This window comes from Nyctereutes procyonoides, unplaced genomic scaffold (genome assembly GCF_905146905.1).
Source record: "Nyctereutes procyonoides isolate TBG_1078 unplaced genomic scaffold, NYPRO_anot_genome, whole genome shotgun sequence".
NCBI classification, from domain to species: Eukaryota; Metazoa; Chordata; class Mammalia; order Carnivora; family Canidae; genus Nyctereutes; species Nyctereutes procyonoides.
Window position 1 is genome coordinate 56,590,671 of NW_026575140.1, and position 15,248 is coordinate 56,605,918.

Below are 15,248 nucleotides of genomic sequence, written 5' to 3' on the forward strand. Positions count from 1 at the left end.
CACATATTCTAGCAAGAGCCACCCCCTTAATTAGATAATGTGACAATATGACAATTCCATATCCCACATAAACCCTACATTCCACCCCACATCCCACACAGCCAACATCCTACTTGACCAACCCTACAAAGAACACAAGGGCTCGTGTCCTGGGCATGGGGGAAAACTGTCCTTGTTGAAATTCTTTTAAGTAAAGATACTATGCTGGGTCCAGCTGACTGGAACATTTGTTCACTTTGGGTGCTTAATGATTACCTTATCTTTCCACTGATGGGACGATGGCAGGAAAGAAACAGAAAGCCACCATTCTTCTTCCTGGGGTGGGGGTGGGGGCTCTAGTTGTATACTCCTGGTAGGTTGGCCAATATTTTGTTCTTCTTTTCTTTTAAAGTTTTATTTATTTATTCATGAGAGACACACAGAGAAAGGCCGAGACACAGGCAGAGGGAGAACCAGGCTCCCTGTGGGGAGCCAGTTGCGATACTCTATCCTAGGACCTTGGGGTCACAGGACTCCAGGATCACGACCTGAGCCAAAGGCAGACACTCAACCACTGAACCACTCAGGTGCCCCAATAATTTGCTCTTCAATGCCTGTCTAGATTTCCGTGGGTGGTGTAGATGCTGGCAAGACTGGCGAGTGGTGGTTGGCTCCCCTCATTGTAGCCTGATAGGCAGCGGGCAGATCTGCGGAAGAAGAAGCTTTAGTTGCTGGCTAGCACCCCTGAGTTCTACTCCTTTCTCCACTGTTCTACAGCCATGTGACATCGGCCAAGTGGTTTAACCTTTATGAGCCTGTAAGATGGAAATAACAATCCTACCCTGCCTATAACATAGTCTGTTTTCAAGTGCAGTCATGTGTGTGTTATAAATAGCATTTAAAAATCTAGCCTCCATTAGAAGGAAAGCACAGGAAAACATCCACAAAATGAAAAGGCAACTTACTGAATGGGAGAAAATATTGGCAAGTCATATTTGATATCTGATAAGGATATCCAAAATATTTAACTCAGGAGAAAAAATATGTATATGATTTTAAATGGGCAGAAAATCTGAACAAGTATTTTTCCAAATAAGATATACAAACGGGGCACCTGGGTGGCTCAGTCAGTTAAGTGTCTACCTTTGGCTCAGGTCATGATCCCGGAGTCTTGAGATGGAACCCCACATTGGGCTCCCTGTTCAGCAGGGAGCCTACTTCTCTCTCTGACTGCTGCTCTCCCTGCTTGTGCTCTCACTCACTCGCTCTCTCTGTCAAATAAATAAATTGTCTGTGTCTGTTAAACACACACACACACAAATGGTCAAGAAGTACATGAAGAGTATGCTCAGCGGCAGCACTGATCTTCAGGGAAATGCAAATCAAAACCACAAGGAGATCACCTCACACCTGTTAAAATGGCTGTTATCAAAAAGACAAGAAGTAGGGGCACCTGTCTGGCTCAGTGGGTGGAGGATACAACTTTTGATCTTGGGGTTGCAGGTTGAAGCCCCTTGTACAGTTTATTTGAAAATAAAATCTAAAAGAGAGAGAGAGAGACAAGAAATACAAAGTGTTGGTGAGGATGTGGAGAAAAAGAAGCCCTGGTGTACTGTTGGTAGGAATGTAAATTTGTGTAGCCAGTGTGAAAAGTAGTATGGAGAGTCCCCAAAAATGTAAAGATAAAACTACCATAGGATCCGGTGATTCCAAAGAAAACAAAATACTAACTTGAAAATATACATGCATCCTGTGTTCATTGCAGCATTATTTACAACAGCCAAAATGTGAAAGCAATCGAGTGTCTATCAATGGATGAACAAATAAAGAAGATATGATACACACACACACACACACACACACACACATACACACACACAGTGGAGTATTATCTGGCCATTAAAAAGAATGAAATCTTGCTTTTTGCAACAACATGGATGGACCTGGAGGGCATTGTGCTAAGTTAAGTCAGGCAGAGAAAGGCAAATACCATATCTGGAACCTAAAAACAAGGAAGCAAACAATAAATCAACAAGAAAACCCAAAAAGCCCAGAGATACAAAGAACAGACAGGGACAGGGAGTAGGGGGTGGGAGAAATTGGTGAAGAGGGTCAAAAGATTAAAAAAAATGTATTTATGTTTATAAATATGCTATTATAAATGAATATTTATAAATAAGTATAAATATATAGTCTTATTCTAGAAAGGGTTTTAAGTAGTTTACAAGATATGTGAAACAGAAAATAATAGAAAAGTGGAGACACACTCCCCGAAGAACATATACAGATGGCAAATAAGCATGTGAAAGGATATTCAACCTCATTAGTTATTAGGGAACACAAATTAAAACCATTCTGAGAACAATGGCTAAAAGACGGAAGACAGGACCTAAAGAGTTTTCAGGTTTTCCAAAGGAACGGAAAATGGAATTCCCAACCAGGAGACAAATTCCCACACATGATCTGTAATTCCAAAGAAGTAGCTTTCTAAATTTGGAATAGATTGAAAATACAGAGGGTGGAGAAGCCCCCTGGAGAAATTCATGTTCTCCCAGGGACCCTATACCTACTGAGTTTTGCAGCCTTATAAACCTTTTTTGGTCTGGTCTTTGGCAAGATTCTTTCTTACTGAATTTATTTATTTATTTATTTATTTATTCATTCATTCATTCATTCATTCATTCATTCATGAGAGGCACACAGAGAGAGGCAGAGACACCAGCAGAGGGAGAAGCAGGCTCCCTGTGGGGAGCCCGATGTGGGACTCAGTCCCAGGTCTCCAGGATCAGGCCCTGGGCTGAAGGCGGCGCTAAACTGCTGAGCCATCCGGGCTGCCCCCCAGGTGCCCCTCTTACTGAATTTATATATTGTGCTCCTCAGCTGATCATGGGATTGAATGAGTCTAATAGTGGGAAGAGCCCAGCTAGTTTCACACACTGTCTCCTTGTGATGTGACTTGGACATGATGGGGGTGGTATTGATCTCACTGACTAATCTACTGATTTCTAATGCCACATGAAGCTGGTTCCTGAGATGGCTGGATGTGCGGCAGTCCTTCTGTGCCCATGGGGACAGCTGAGGTCAGGAAGATGGGTAGCAACCTGTTTCAAAGCGCAGGGTGAGAAATTTTCTCCAGGCTACCTAGGTGGGGAACTGGCCAGTTGGGACTATCAGTGGACACTCTGAAAGATGTTCCACCACCAAAGCAGCAGCCAATGGTATATATCTGTGGAGAATGTCACATGGTAAAATGGAATAAAATCCAGGGATCTAATCAGATGGATGCAGATGTAAAGAGTGTGGATACAGAATAATGTACAAGAGAAGGACAAAAAGATTGGTGATTTGGGGCGCCTGGGTGACTCAGCTGGTTAAGCATCCAACTCTTGATTTTGGCTCAGGTCATGATCTCAGGGTCCTGGGATGGAGTCCCATGTGGTGCTCCATAATCCACAAGGAATCTGTTGGAGATTCTCTCCCTCCCTAACTGCCCCTCTTCCTGCTCATGTGCTCATTTTCTCTGTGTGTGTGTAAAATAACAAATCAATCAATCTTTAAAAAAAAGATTGGTGGTTTTGATGCTTGAAGAAACACGGAAGTCAGAGCATCATCTTTGTATTTGGAGTTGCTGTTAATGTGGGATAGCTTCTGATTACTGTGCTTATCTTTATGAATACAACTACATACACATAGTTCCGTTTTTTTTACATGACTTCATTTTAACATATATTTTTTTATTCTTTTTTATTTATTTATGATAGTCACACAGAGAGAGAGAGAGAGAGGCAAAGACACAGGCAGAGGGAGAAGCAGGCTCCATGCACCGGAGCCCGACATGGGATTCGATTCCGGGTCTCCAGGATCGCGCCCTGGGCCAAAGGCAGAGGCGCCAAACCGCTGCGCCACCCAGGGATCCCATGACTTCATTTAAAAAAAAAAAAAAAAAAAAAAAAAAGACAGATTGGCAGAATAAGAGTGGTTGATAGAGCATAAAGATGGAAAGAACCAGGGTCCTCCGTGATTTTGTTGAGCTACTGAATTTATCAATCTTGAAGTCCTCGGAAGCCTTCCTGCCATATAGGTCTTCTGGCTAATTTACTTGTAAGGTCAAGAAATATTAACAGTCTGTCATATCCTTGGTCAATATTTTTTTCTCCCTCTCTGCAATTTGTCATTTAACATAGCTTGTAGAGGAGTGGTTTTCCTGTGTTGGTATTCTCCAGTATTATATTGTCAAGTCTGTCATCTGTTTCCTCTGTGGCATCTGATTTTTGGTTTTACTTTAAAAAGACTTCCCCGGGGGGTGGGGGTGAATGGGTGACGGGCACTGAGGGGGGCACTTGAGGGGATGAGCACTGGGTGTTATTCTGCATGTTGGCAAAGTGAACAACAATAAAAAATAAATTTATTATAAAAAAAATAAAAAAATAAAAAGACTTCCCCACCTTAAAGCTTATAAAAATAAAACAAACGTACTTCTGTTTCCTTTCATTGTTGTCTGTTTTCCATTTAAAAATGTGATCAAGGGGATCCCTGGGTGGCGCAGCGGTTTGGCGCCTGCCTTTGGCCCAGGGCACAATCCTGGAGACCCAGGATCGAATCCCACGTCGGGCTCCCAGCGCATGGAGCCTGCTTCTCCCTCTGCCTGTGTACACTCTGCCTCTCTCTCTCTCTCTCTCTCTCTCTCTCTCTCTGTGACTATCATAAAATTAAAAAAAAAATGTGGGGGGTGGGGGTGAATGGGTGACGGGCACTGAGGGGTACACTTGACGGGATGAGCACTGGGTGTTATTCTGTATGTTGGTAAATTGAACACCAATAAAAATTAATTTATTAAAAAAAAATGTGATCAAGGGTGGCCTGGGTGGCTCAGCGGTTTAGCGTCCGGATTGAGTCCTACATTGGGCTCCCTGCATGGAGCCTGCTTCTCCCTCTGCCTCTGTGTGTGTGTCTCTCATGAATAAATAAATTAAATCTTTTTTTAAAAATGTGATCAAAATTATTTTTTGTAACATAAGGGATGAAATCATTGGGGTTTTTTTCCATTTTTGTTTTGGTTCAAATCACTGGTCTCTTTTACTTGCACTATTTATATAAATTGATCCCAAATGCCACACTTTCTTCATATACCAAATTTCCACATGCAGGCATGGCATGGTTGGCAACCAAAAAAAATATGTGTATTCATGGAGTAGTGGGGAAAACATGGGCCTTTAAAAATACATTTGTCTAGGGGCACCTGAGTGGCTCAGTTGGACAAGGCAACTTGATTTCGGCTCAAGTCATGATCTCAGGGTTGGGAGACTGAGCCCCAAGTCAGGCTCCTTGCTGTGCATTGAAACTGCTTGAGGTTCTCTCTCTTTCTCTCTCTCTCTCCCTCAGCCTCTCCCCTCTCAACCCCCTGCTCATTCTCTTTCTAAAAAATAAAATAAAATAAAAACATGTGTGTCTAAGTAAATAAATATGAAAAGACATTTATCCCTAATTGCAACAAAACCTATCCTTCTCTATCTCCATGCACTGTGTAGTACAGGCCTCTTTGACCCAAATCAGCTTTTATAAAGTCCTAGAAAAGAGTATTCCAAAGCCTCGTGAACGGAGTGTGCTCATGAGTGAAAACATGAGTCCATCAGGCCACCAGCAGTGACCCCATGGCCACCGACACTGATAGGCAAACAGGAGAAATGAGCCCCTTCTGGGGTGGGCTCCCAATTCCCCTGCTGCTCATGGTGCAAAAGGTTGCAAACTATCTGTGGAAAATCCAGGAGGTAAATCATGAAGTCTCTGGGGGCCATCTGGCTTCTGTTGAAACTACTCAGCTTTGCCATTATACCACAAAAGCAACCAGACACAGTTCACAAATGAGCAAACATGGCTGTATTCCAGTAAAACTTATGAACACTGAAATGTGAATTTCATATAATTACATGAATTTTCATATCCTTTATTTTTCAATCATTTATTTTATTTTTCTTAAAGATTTTATTTATTTATTCATGAGTGACACACAGAGAGAGGCAGAGACACAGGCAGAGGGAGAAGCAGGGTCCTTGCAGTTAACCTGATGTGGGACTCAAGCCTAGGACTCTGGGATCACACCCTGAGCCGAAGGCCACCCAGCCGTCTCTATTTTTCAACCATTTAAACATGTGAAAAACATCTTCAGCTCTCAAGCCATATAACAACAGTAGAAAGCGGATCTGGCCCATGGGCCGTACTTGGAGGACCCCTAATGTAGGACACAACTCTGGTTGCTTCCATAGCCCCTCCCGGCTCCACACCGTATTACAGCTACTTGGGTGTCGAGGGAACTGACCCACCTCTAGCTCCAGGAAGAGCATAATTGTTTTCGCCTGATAAATTGGGTCTTGTCACCTTGCTGGAGTAATTACTGCTGGATACTCAGTCCTAAGTCCATCAGACATGGCATTACCCTGGCCAATGTGACCAGATTGCACATGTGATCCAGTTTAGGTCAACAAGATGGAAAAAGAAATTAACTTCCTAGACTCTAGAAACAGAAGCGTGAGACATAAATGTCTGTTGTTTAAGACACCCAGTTTATGGTATTTTGTTATAGCAGCTCAGGGAGACTGAATACAACCCCCCAAGATGAGAAAAAACATAGCCATTTTGCCACCCTGAGGAAGCACACTTGGGATACAGCTGCCCCCAAAGAAAGAAATCAGGTCCTTCGTGACAGCCCTTCAGCACTGGATCCAAGCTTCTCTGAACACACTCTGCCTTGAGATTGTTATTGCATGACACAACGCACTGCCCTTGTTTTATTTTATTTTTTTAATATTTTATTTATTCATTCATGAGACAGAGAGAGAGAGGCAGAGACACTGGCAGAAGGAGAAGCAGGCTCCCTACAGGGAGCCCGATATGGGACTGGATCCCAGGACCCTGGGATCATGCCCTGAGCCAAAGGCAGATGCTCAACCGCTGAGCCACCCAGGAGCCCCAGTCCCCTTGTTTTAATGTTGTTGTTTGTTTGACTCCTGTTTTGTATTACTTGCTAAATAAAGAGCCTCTGCCTGCTGGGAAGTAAAGGGAAGACAAGGGGGAGGAGAGAAGCTTAGAGCAACCCACTGCCCTCATGGTTTATTAGTCAGGACTCCGGGTGCAAGTGACAGAAACACATCTTGAACTATTCAGGTCACAAAGAGGAAGTCAATGCTTTCCGTCATTTACTTACTGTATATTTAGGAAATGCCTACGATATGCTAGGCTCCGTTCTCAGCACTGGGGATACAGATCCAAACAGACCAAAAGCAAAAATCAAAAACCCTTTACCCTCAGGGAGCTTACATGAGCAAGCAAGCACAGCTATAGTACGTTACATGGCAGTAAGTGCCATGAACCAAAGGAAAATAAGGGACATGGGGAATTGCTGGGGAAGCTGGCTACAATTTTTACACAGGTTGTCAGGGGAGGCCTCACTGAAAAGGTGATATTTGAAATAAGGAACTGAAATTGAAATTTTCCCTGGTAGACTTAGCCTTAAAAAAAAAAAAAAAAAGGCAAGAACAAGTGTAAATTCCTGGGGCTGAGGAACAATAGTGTGACTCCAGCAAGACCAGCCAAGGGAAAAGAAGGAAGAGATGGGCCCAGACTGGCACCAGGGCTCTGCTCTTCGTGCACAGCCATTCATTTATTGCATATTTTATCTCGTGGCAAAAATCACACACCATCATCCTCCAAGGTGAGAGACCCTCCCACGTGCAGGGGGCCCGAGGCAGAGGACAGAGTTGCAAAAGCACAGGAAAGCCTTTAAGCCTGCTTGGTCGTCCATCGTGAGACTCTCTGGACCCAATCATCCGAGCTCTGCTGAGGATCTCCGCTGCATCCCTCCTGATGGACTGAGTGTGCTTCAATCCCCACGGCCCAACCAGGAGAGACTCGTTTCATCCCCACCAACTCTCTAGGAGCCGCATCTCTGGTGCCCGCGGGGTGTGTTTGCTAAGCAACAACTGTGGGCGTGACAGCTGTGGATGCAGAGTCTGAGCCCCGCCCCCGGAAGGAGGACTCGTGTATTTCAGGGACTTCCTCTTTAAGACTTGCCCCGCCTCCTCCCGAAAGGGCGGAGCGACGGCGGCGGCTGTCCCCTTCCTCGCCCCGCCCCGCCGGTCCTCACGTGGGTTCGGCTTCTCAATAACAGCCCTTCTTCCGGGACTTCCTGGTCGCCACGACCAATCAGCGTGTTCTTCCTGTCCTGACCATTGTCAGCCGGCTGCCAATCGCGCGCCTCGACCAACGCCCCTTAAAGGCGCCGCCGACGCCGCGCGAGCCCGGGCGAATCAGTTCCTAGGTGCCTGCCCCCAGCTGCGGCATGGAGTCGTCCCGGGGGCGGCCTGGGCCCGAGGCGGACCTTCCGGCTCCCGGGGAACAGCAAGCCGCGCTATGGGGCGGCGGGCCGGGCCGAGCGCCCTCGGAGCCCCCCTCAGGCCTCCCGCCGTCCGCGCAGGGAGAGGCCGAGAACGTTGGGGGCGCGCGCCGCCACCCCGCGGCGTCCCCGAAGACGCCGAGCCGCGGCGCCGTCCACCGGGCCGAGCGGGAGCCTCGGGACGACGACGAGTCCGGCCGCAGAGGGACGCCGTCCGCGCCAGGGAGCCGCGCGGGGGAGGCTTGCGAGGACCCCGAGCCGCCGGAGGCCGAGCCTGCGTCCGAGAGGGGCTGCCGTCGAGGGAGCGCGGGAGGCGGCGGGATGGAGGCTGAGCCGCGGGAGGGAGAGGAGGAGGAGGAGGAGGCGGCGGCGGCCGGCAGGGCTGGTCGCTCGTTCTCCAGCCGCCTTCAGGACAGCCGCAGCCTGGACGGGCTGAGCGGGGCGTGCGGCGGTGGCGGCGGCGGAGGCGCGGGGTCCGCGGGGGGTGCGGAGCCCGGTGCGGGCAGCGGCCGCCGCGCCACCATCTCCAGCCCCCTGGAGCTCGAGGGCACCGTGAGCCGCCATGGCGACCTCACCCACTTCGTGGCCAACAACCTGCAACTCAAGATTCGTCTGAGCGGCACCCCGCAACCGCCCCCCCCCGCCCCAGCGCGGCCCTGTGCGGCGCCCGCGTCCGCCCCGGCCATCCCCCCCATCGACCCCGACGTGCTGCGGGACCTGGAGCGGCTGAGTCGGGAGCTGGGCGGCAGGGTGGACCGTCTGCTGCGCGGGCTGGGCGGCGCGGTGCAGGAGCTGACGGCGCTGAGCGTGGGCTGCATCCAGACCTACCGCGATGCCGTGGACTCCCTAGGCGAAGCGGTGGACATGAGCATCAAGGGCATGTACACCCTGCTGGCGCGCTGCGAAGAGCTGGAGCGGGCTTTGCAGCCCGTGCAGGGGCTGGCGCGCCAAGTCCGGGATATCCGACGCACCCTGGAGGTGTTGGAGGCCCTGTGCAAGTGACCTGGAGGGCAGGAGAGGCTGGCCGAGCCGGGCCGGCAGGATCCTGAGGCCTCTTCAAGGAGCCCTGGTGGGAACTGCCCGCAGAGGGGAGGCCTGTGTTTTGGAGGCTCTTGCGGATGCATTTAGCAGGCCTGCCACCACTCGCTGGGCCTTATTCAGGTGTATATGGGGAAGTTCTAAAGCCTCTCCGGGTAGGAGGGAATGATGCCCTGCTTCTATTAAGTTGGCCATCTGTAGCTACCCTGTTCTCAACTCTCTTCTCCAGCTAGAGCGCCATCCCTGGAACCCAGGGCTTTAGGTCTTGGCTTGGGGACATGCCTGCCATGTGTGGTCAAGAAAGGAGAAGAGGCCCTAGCCCCCACTGTGGCCACCCTGACTCCAGTGGCCATATCTCAGGTGCCAGGGGCTGTGGGAGCTTGAGTGCCCCTTGGCCACACACCATGCGGAGAAGGATGCACACCTTCAGATGGATAACCCCCTGCTTCTGCCCTCTGGCCCTGGACGATCCCCCTTCCCCAGGCGGAACTGGGTCGAGCTGGAAGGAGTGCATCGATGGCACAGGGGGTGAGGTGGGAAGGGTCTCACTGCTCTCAGGGTTCAGGCAGACTTGTTGCTGGTTTTGAAGCCCACCTGTTGTGGAGTGTTCTAATCAGTTTTGGCTTTCTGAGTTTTTGTGGAATTAAAGTGCTGCTGCTAAGGCTGAAGTGTGTCTGTGTGGGGTTCCAGGGATTGGTGAGCCGAATGAGGGTGGGTCTTTTTCATGGAGCTCTCTTGGCAGATGCTGGGAGCAGGGTGGAAGGAGTCCCAGGCATCCTCTGCAAGTGTATGGTTCCTGTTCTCAGGCAGCACTGACATGGGGCGGGAGGCTGGAGGGGGCAACACGTGAGAGACACAGATAGGGTCTCAGAGATCCAGTAAAAGCAGAAACACAAGCAAGGTGTCCCGGTACCGAAAGGGAAGGGGCTGACTTCTGAGATCTTGGAGGGGACATGCAGGGGCTGGCTGAACTGGACGTCTTGGCCCAGGAGGAACTGGAAACGCTGGTTTCTCCATTCCTGACCCCGTTTCCCACATTCCCCCAATCAGTGTCCTATTGGTTCCAACCTCTCCAAGCTTCCTGTCCACAGTTCACATGGTAAGTTCCAGGAGCCCCAAGCCATAGCCGGGGCCATTATAGAGATCACAGAAGGAACTCCAGATGTATTAAACCTCCCTCCTCTCCACTCAAGACAGTACCATTTTGGACTGAGTTTCTACACTTTTCTATTTGGGGTGTGAAAAGTCCTGGGATTAGGAAAGGTTGCTCTGTAGACTTTCCCCAGTAACAAGGAATTAAATAGTGCAAAGTTAAAAAGAGAACCACTTCTGGCCCGTACGGGGATCGAACCCGCGACCTTGGCGTTATTAGCACCACGCTCTAACCAACTGAGCTAACCGGCCAGTTGCTGTTAGTGCTTCTGTCTGAAGCTATATGGAATTTATATTACCCATCGGTCACGTAGAAAGAAAATTAAATATGGGCAGGGCCATTCCGAGAGACATGATAAACGACTTGAAGGCGGAACAGGAAGCGCAGATGCCACTCTGGTGCTCGACGGCAGACGACCAGCACCGCGGGGTCCAGGGACCCAACCACCAAGGCCAGAAATGGAAAGCGCATCCCGTGGAGGCTCCGGAGAGACAATGATGGTTCGTTCTGCGGATGCTCAGAGGCTCTCCGCAAAAGCAGTAAAGCGTGGAGGCACCGCTGGGATTCGAACCCAGGATCTCCTGTTTACTAGACAGGCGCTTTAACCAACTAAGCCACGGCGCCCACCGTAGGACATCAGGCCTCTTCTTTCCTTGGCCAGGTCAGCTCTACCGCAGGTTAATGGATGCCCAGATGCCCCTTGTAGCTGACCTCGGGCCGTCCCCGAAAAAAGGAGCGGAAGGGACGAAAACCACGGCTGGGGGCGACTGCAGTGTAGAGGGGCGACGCGGAAACCGAATCGGGGTAGGTAAGAGGTTACAGAAGAAATTCGTGCTTGACGATGACAAAATGGAAATCCCAGCCGCGGGAGCCGCACGCCGACGAGGATGGGATTCGAACCCACGCGTGCAGAGCACAATGGATTAGCAGTCCATCGCCTTAACCACTCGGCCACCTCGTCTGCCGAGCTGTGGCTTCCACTCTCCTCTCTGGGGTCTGAACTCGTCCTCCCGCCCGCCGGGCCCGCCCACGTGGCGGAGGGCGCGAGTCCCGGGAACCCGGCCCGGCGGACGCGCCCCGCAGGACGGCCGCCCCCTGAGCCACCTTCTCGCCCGCGCGCTCCATCCTCTCCTCCCCGGGCACCCGGAGACCCGCCGCGCGCGCCCGTCCTCCGGAGCTCCGCCCCCCGTCCGCGCGCACCGGGCTCCGACCTCTGGGCTGCCGGACCGGGCGGCTCCAGACGCGGCCCCCGGCGCACTCCCCTTCCGGCCTCTGCGAGGTGCTGCTCTCACTGGGCGCCGGCGCTCGAGCGTCGGTAGACGCGCCCGGGAGGGAAACAAATAAAAGTGACGGAAGCCCTCGCGAAAAAGAGCTGACCCCGACGTGATTTGAACACGCAACCTTCTGATCTGGAGTCAGACGCGCTACCGTTGCGCCACGAGGTCGGCCGGCCGGAGGGGTGGACAGGTCTCCCCATGGCCACTTGGCAGCCGGCCGGGGTCCTCGGCGACAGGGCGAGAGCCGAGAGCTTTCCCGAGCTCCTTAAGCTCCGGCGGCACGGTGGGTGCGCCGACCCGCGGGGCCCCCGCAAACCCCCCACCCTCCGGCGTCCTGCCCACGAGCTGCTGGCCCGGAGCCGTCACCGGGGGCCCCCAGAGCACACGGCCGGGCGGGGTGGGACGGACGCCCCGCGGAGCGTGTGGGAGCGCGGCCGGAGCCCCGGGCACCTGCGGGGCGAGAGAGGAGAGAGGAGCTCCTGCAGCTGAGCGTTCCCGGGGTCCGCGGGGCCTCCAGCCCCGCATCGGCCCCGCATCGGCCTCGCATCGGCCCCCCATCGGCCCCGCATCGGCCTCGCATCGGCCTGTACCAGCCCCGCACCAGCCCCGCACCAGCCCCGCACCAGCCCCGCACCGGCTCCGCATCAGCCCCCGGCTCGGAGACTGATTTCTAAGTCCAGGGCAGAGACCCAGCCTCGGTCACTTTGTCGCTCGCTCGTTAAAGCTCTGAGTAACAACTTACGTGCTGTGACAGACACAGACCCGAAGCGTGTGTTTTGATTAAGTTTTAACAAATGCCACCCACAACCCATTCAATTCGTAGGACATTTCCTCCACCCCCAGAAAGTTCTGCCCTGCCCCTTTCCAGAGGCTAACCACTGTCCTGATTTCCATCACCACAGGCGTCAGCATGTTTTGGGGTTCCCCAAGTGAAAAGGAGCCGCGGCTTGGAGAGAGGGGAACCAGAAGCTAGCAAGAGACCCCCAATGGCCTCTTGAGGAAGAGGAGGAGTGCAAGAGGCCAACCTGGAGAAAGAGGTCATGCTGTGTCTCACCCCTTCCTTCCCAGGTCAAATGTCTGCACATCCCATACAGTGGTGCTCCTAAAAGTCCTCAGGTCCCACCTCTGGATTCAGACCTCCAGCACCTGCTGGACATCTTCACTTGACCCTGTCACCCTTCCTTCCCACTCCAGGACCGTCAGCCAGTGGCTAAGCCAAGGCTGGGAGTCTTATCTTGACTTCCCTCTCCCGCCCTCCCCATTTCCAGTCACCAAATTCCCGTCAATTCCATGTTCCTTCATAATTCTCCTGCTAGCCCTAATTCCCCATCCCCACCGCCACCCCCTCACCTTCTCTTGCTGGATTATTCTAATAGACTCCTCTCTGATGGCTCTGCCTCCAGAATAGCCAAAAAGGATCATCTTTTTAAAGTGCGAACTTGATCCCATCGCACTGTGGCTGAAAATCAGTGCCCCATTCCCTTGGAGATTAGGTCCTAACTTATTGGCGGGGTCCCCAGGGCTACACACTTCTTAAGTGAGCCCCTGAAAGCAGGTTGCCAGTGTTCACACATAGGCTTTGCTACTTACTAGTGGTGGGATTTGGGTTGGTTATGGAATCTCCCTGCGTTTCAATGTCCCCATATGGAAAATGGTGAAAACCTTAATGGATCACTAGTAGTTTATTTACTGAGATAAAGTGTTCAGAACCTGACTGGCCACAATCGGTTATTATGGTTGTTATTAATATCTGGCCCTTGCCTGATTCTTCGGCCACTGCCTCCTCCCCTCCCAGTTAGCAACCGTGGTGACTCATTTAGAGTTCCTTAAACTCACTTTAGCCTTCCTCCCTGTCTCTTTGCCACTGTCTCTGACTCTCCTTTACCTGGGTGACCCTTACATACCCCTCAAGACTCAGTTCAGAAGCTCCCTCCTCCGGACTTCTCCCCACCTCTGGGGGAGGAGGCTAGTGATATGTCTCCTCCAGGGTGACACTGAGAACACTACTTTTAATTGTCTCCCCCGCCACACTGCAAGTTACTCAGGAGAAGGAAACAAGTATTCCCAGCACCCCATATAATTCTGGGAGTATAATGTGTATTCGATAAGCATTTGTGAAATTAAGAAGGAATGGCTTTAGCGAAAGCCCTAGAGTGGACAAAAAAAAAAAAAAAGCCTGCTTTACAGAGGAAGGAGTCATGTCTGAGTAGCTGGAGAGCATAGAAAGAGGTGGAAATTTTCGCCACAAAGGGAAGTTGGGTCAGTGAATGGAGTATCAGGGAATGTGGACTTGATCTCTAGGCTGAGAAAGGTTCTGTAGGAGGGGTGAGGTATCATCAGTCCAGGAGTCACTATCCAGCGTACTCACTTGGAGGTTTAAGACTCCATTTATCCTGCCCCAGTTTCCAAGTTTTAGAAACCAATAGATTATTCTGTTCAGAGCTGCACTGCCCAATATGGTACCTGCTAGGGTGGCTATTTGATATGGGGCTTTTCAAACTAAGTTGAAATTTAAGAACTCAGTTCTGTAGTCCTGCTAGCCACATTTCAAGGGTTTGATAGCCACATAGAGCTAGCTGGCTACTGCAGTGGACAAAAAAACACTATGAAAATTTTCCGTCATCATAGAAAGTTCTGTTGGACAGAGCTGATCCAGAGGCTGAAAGCTGGTGGCTTGAGGCTGTCGTATGCTGTATGCTGTCATCAAGGTTATTTTTCTTCCTTTTCATTTTTTTCCACCATTAAGTTGGCTACTAACATTTATAATTGGAGTAACAATCTGGATTTCTGGCCTCTCTTAAAACAAAATAACAGCAACCACAACAAAACTCTCAGGAATCTGGTAATGCTGGACTTCTATCTCCTTCCTCAAAACAACTGTCTGAAGTTGAAGCTGAGTAGTTGCTGTCTCCCAAAACTGACAAAAGATGTTAAATCTACCAGTTCACAATGATCTTAAGAATAATGAATTGGTCCCTTGTGGAGGAAGGTAGGGAATCAACTTATTATTCTGAAAAGTGGTAAGTAATGGGGGAAAAGAAATCACACATTTATCCAGCTTTTCCTGTATGACCTATATCTCAAGGTAAACAATGAGTTGATGAAGGCACATTCTTACTTATAGAAGTATAACAGGTGACAAGCACAGAGAAGAAGGATGGAATTAAGACATCCCTGTTTTGCAACTCCTCATGAAATAATGCAGCGAGGCAGTGGTGGTCAATGAAAGCAGTAGGTGAAAAGCTGACGGGAACTTTATAATGCCAGCCTCAGTCTGACTACACCTGAATCCAGCGCTCAGATTTAACACCAGAAAAAGAGAGACAGGCAAGCAGCCAGGATTAGCCTTCTGATGTGATGGAATAGGAAGGACAGGCCAACTCCCAAGGTGTCTATTTACCAGGAAATCGAA

General features: G+C 50.6%; 1 protein-coding gene and 4 non-coding genes across 5 annotated transcripts; 1 reads left to right on the forward strand and 4 right to left on the reverse strand.

The window, feature by feature from the left end:
- Window positions 1-8,061: 8,061 nt before the first annotated feature.
- Window positions 8,062-10,070, forward strand: BORCS6 (BLOC-1 related complex subunit 6). The gene has a single exon (XM_055305921.1). The coding sequence runs from the start codon at window positions 8,315-8,317 to the stop codon at window positions 9,368-9,370; it is 1,056 nt and encodes a 351-aa protein (XP_055161896.1). The 5' UTR covers window positions 8,062-8,314; the 3' UTR covers window positions 9,371-10,070.
- A 666-nt stretch (window positions 10,071-10,736) lies between these two features.
- Window positions 10,737-10,810, reverse strand: TRNAI-AAU (transfer RNA isoleucine (anticodon AAU)). Its single transcript has one exon. It is a non-coding gene; the product is annotated as a tRNA-Ile (tRNA).
- A 299-nt stretch (window positions 10,811-11,109) lies between these two features.
- TRNAT-AGU (transfer RNA threonine (anticodon AGU)) lies at window positions 11,110-11,183 on the reverse strand. The gene has a single exon. It is a non-coding gene; the product is annotated as a tRNA-Thr (tRNA).
- A 255-nt stretch (window positions 11,184-11,438) lies between these two features.
- Window positions 11,439-11,520, reverse strand: TRNAS-GCU (transfer RNA serine (anticodon GCU)). The gene has a single exon. It is a non-coding gene; the product is annotated as a tRNA-Ser (tRNA).
- A 412-nt stretch (window positions 11,521-11,932) lies between these two features.
- TRNAW-CCA (transfer RNA tryptophan (anticodon CCA)) lies at window positions 11,933-12,004 on the reverse strand. The gene has a single exon. It is a non-coding gene; the product is annotated as a tRNA-Trp (tRNA).
- Window positions 12,005-15,248: the final 3,244 nt, after the last annotated feature.

Excerpts from the sequence above, each read along its gene's own strand:
- BORCS6 (XM_055305921.1), top strand. The coding sequence starts at position 8,315 with ATGGAGTCGTCCCGGGGGCGGCCTGGGCCCGAGGCGGACCTTCCGGCT.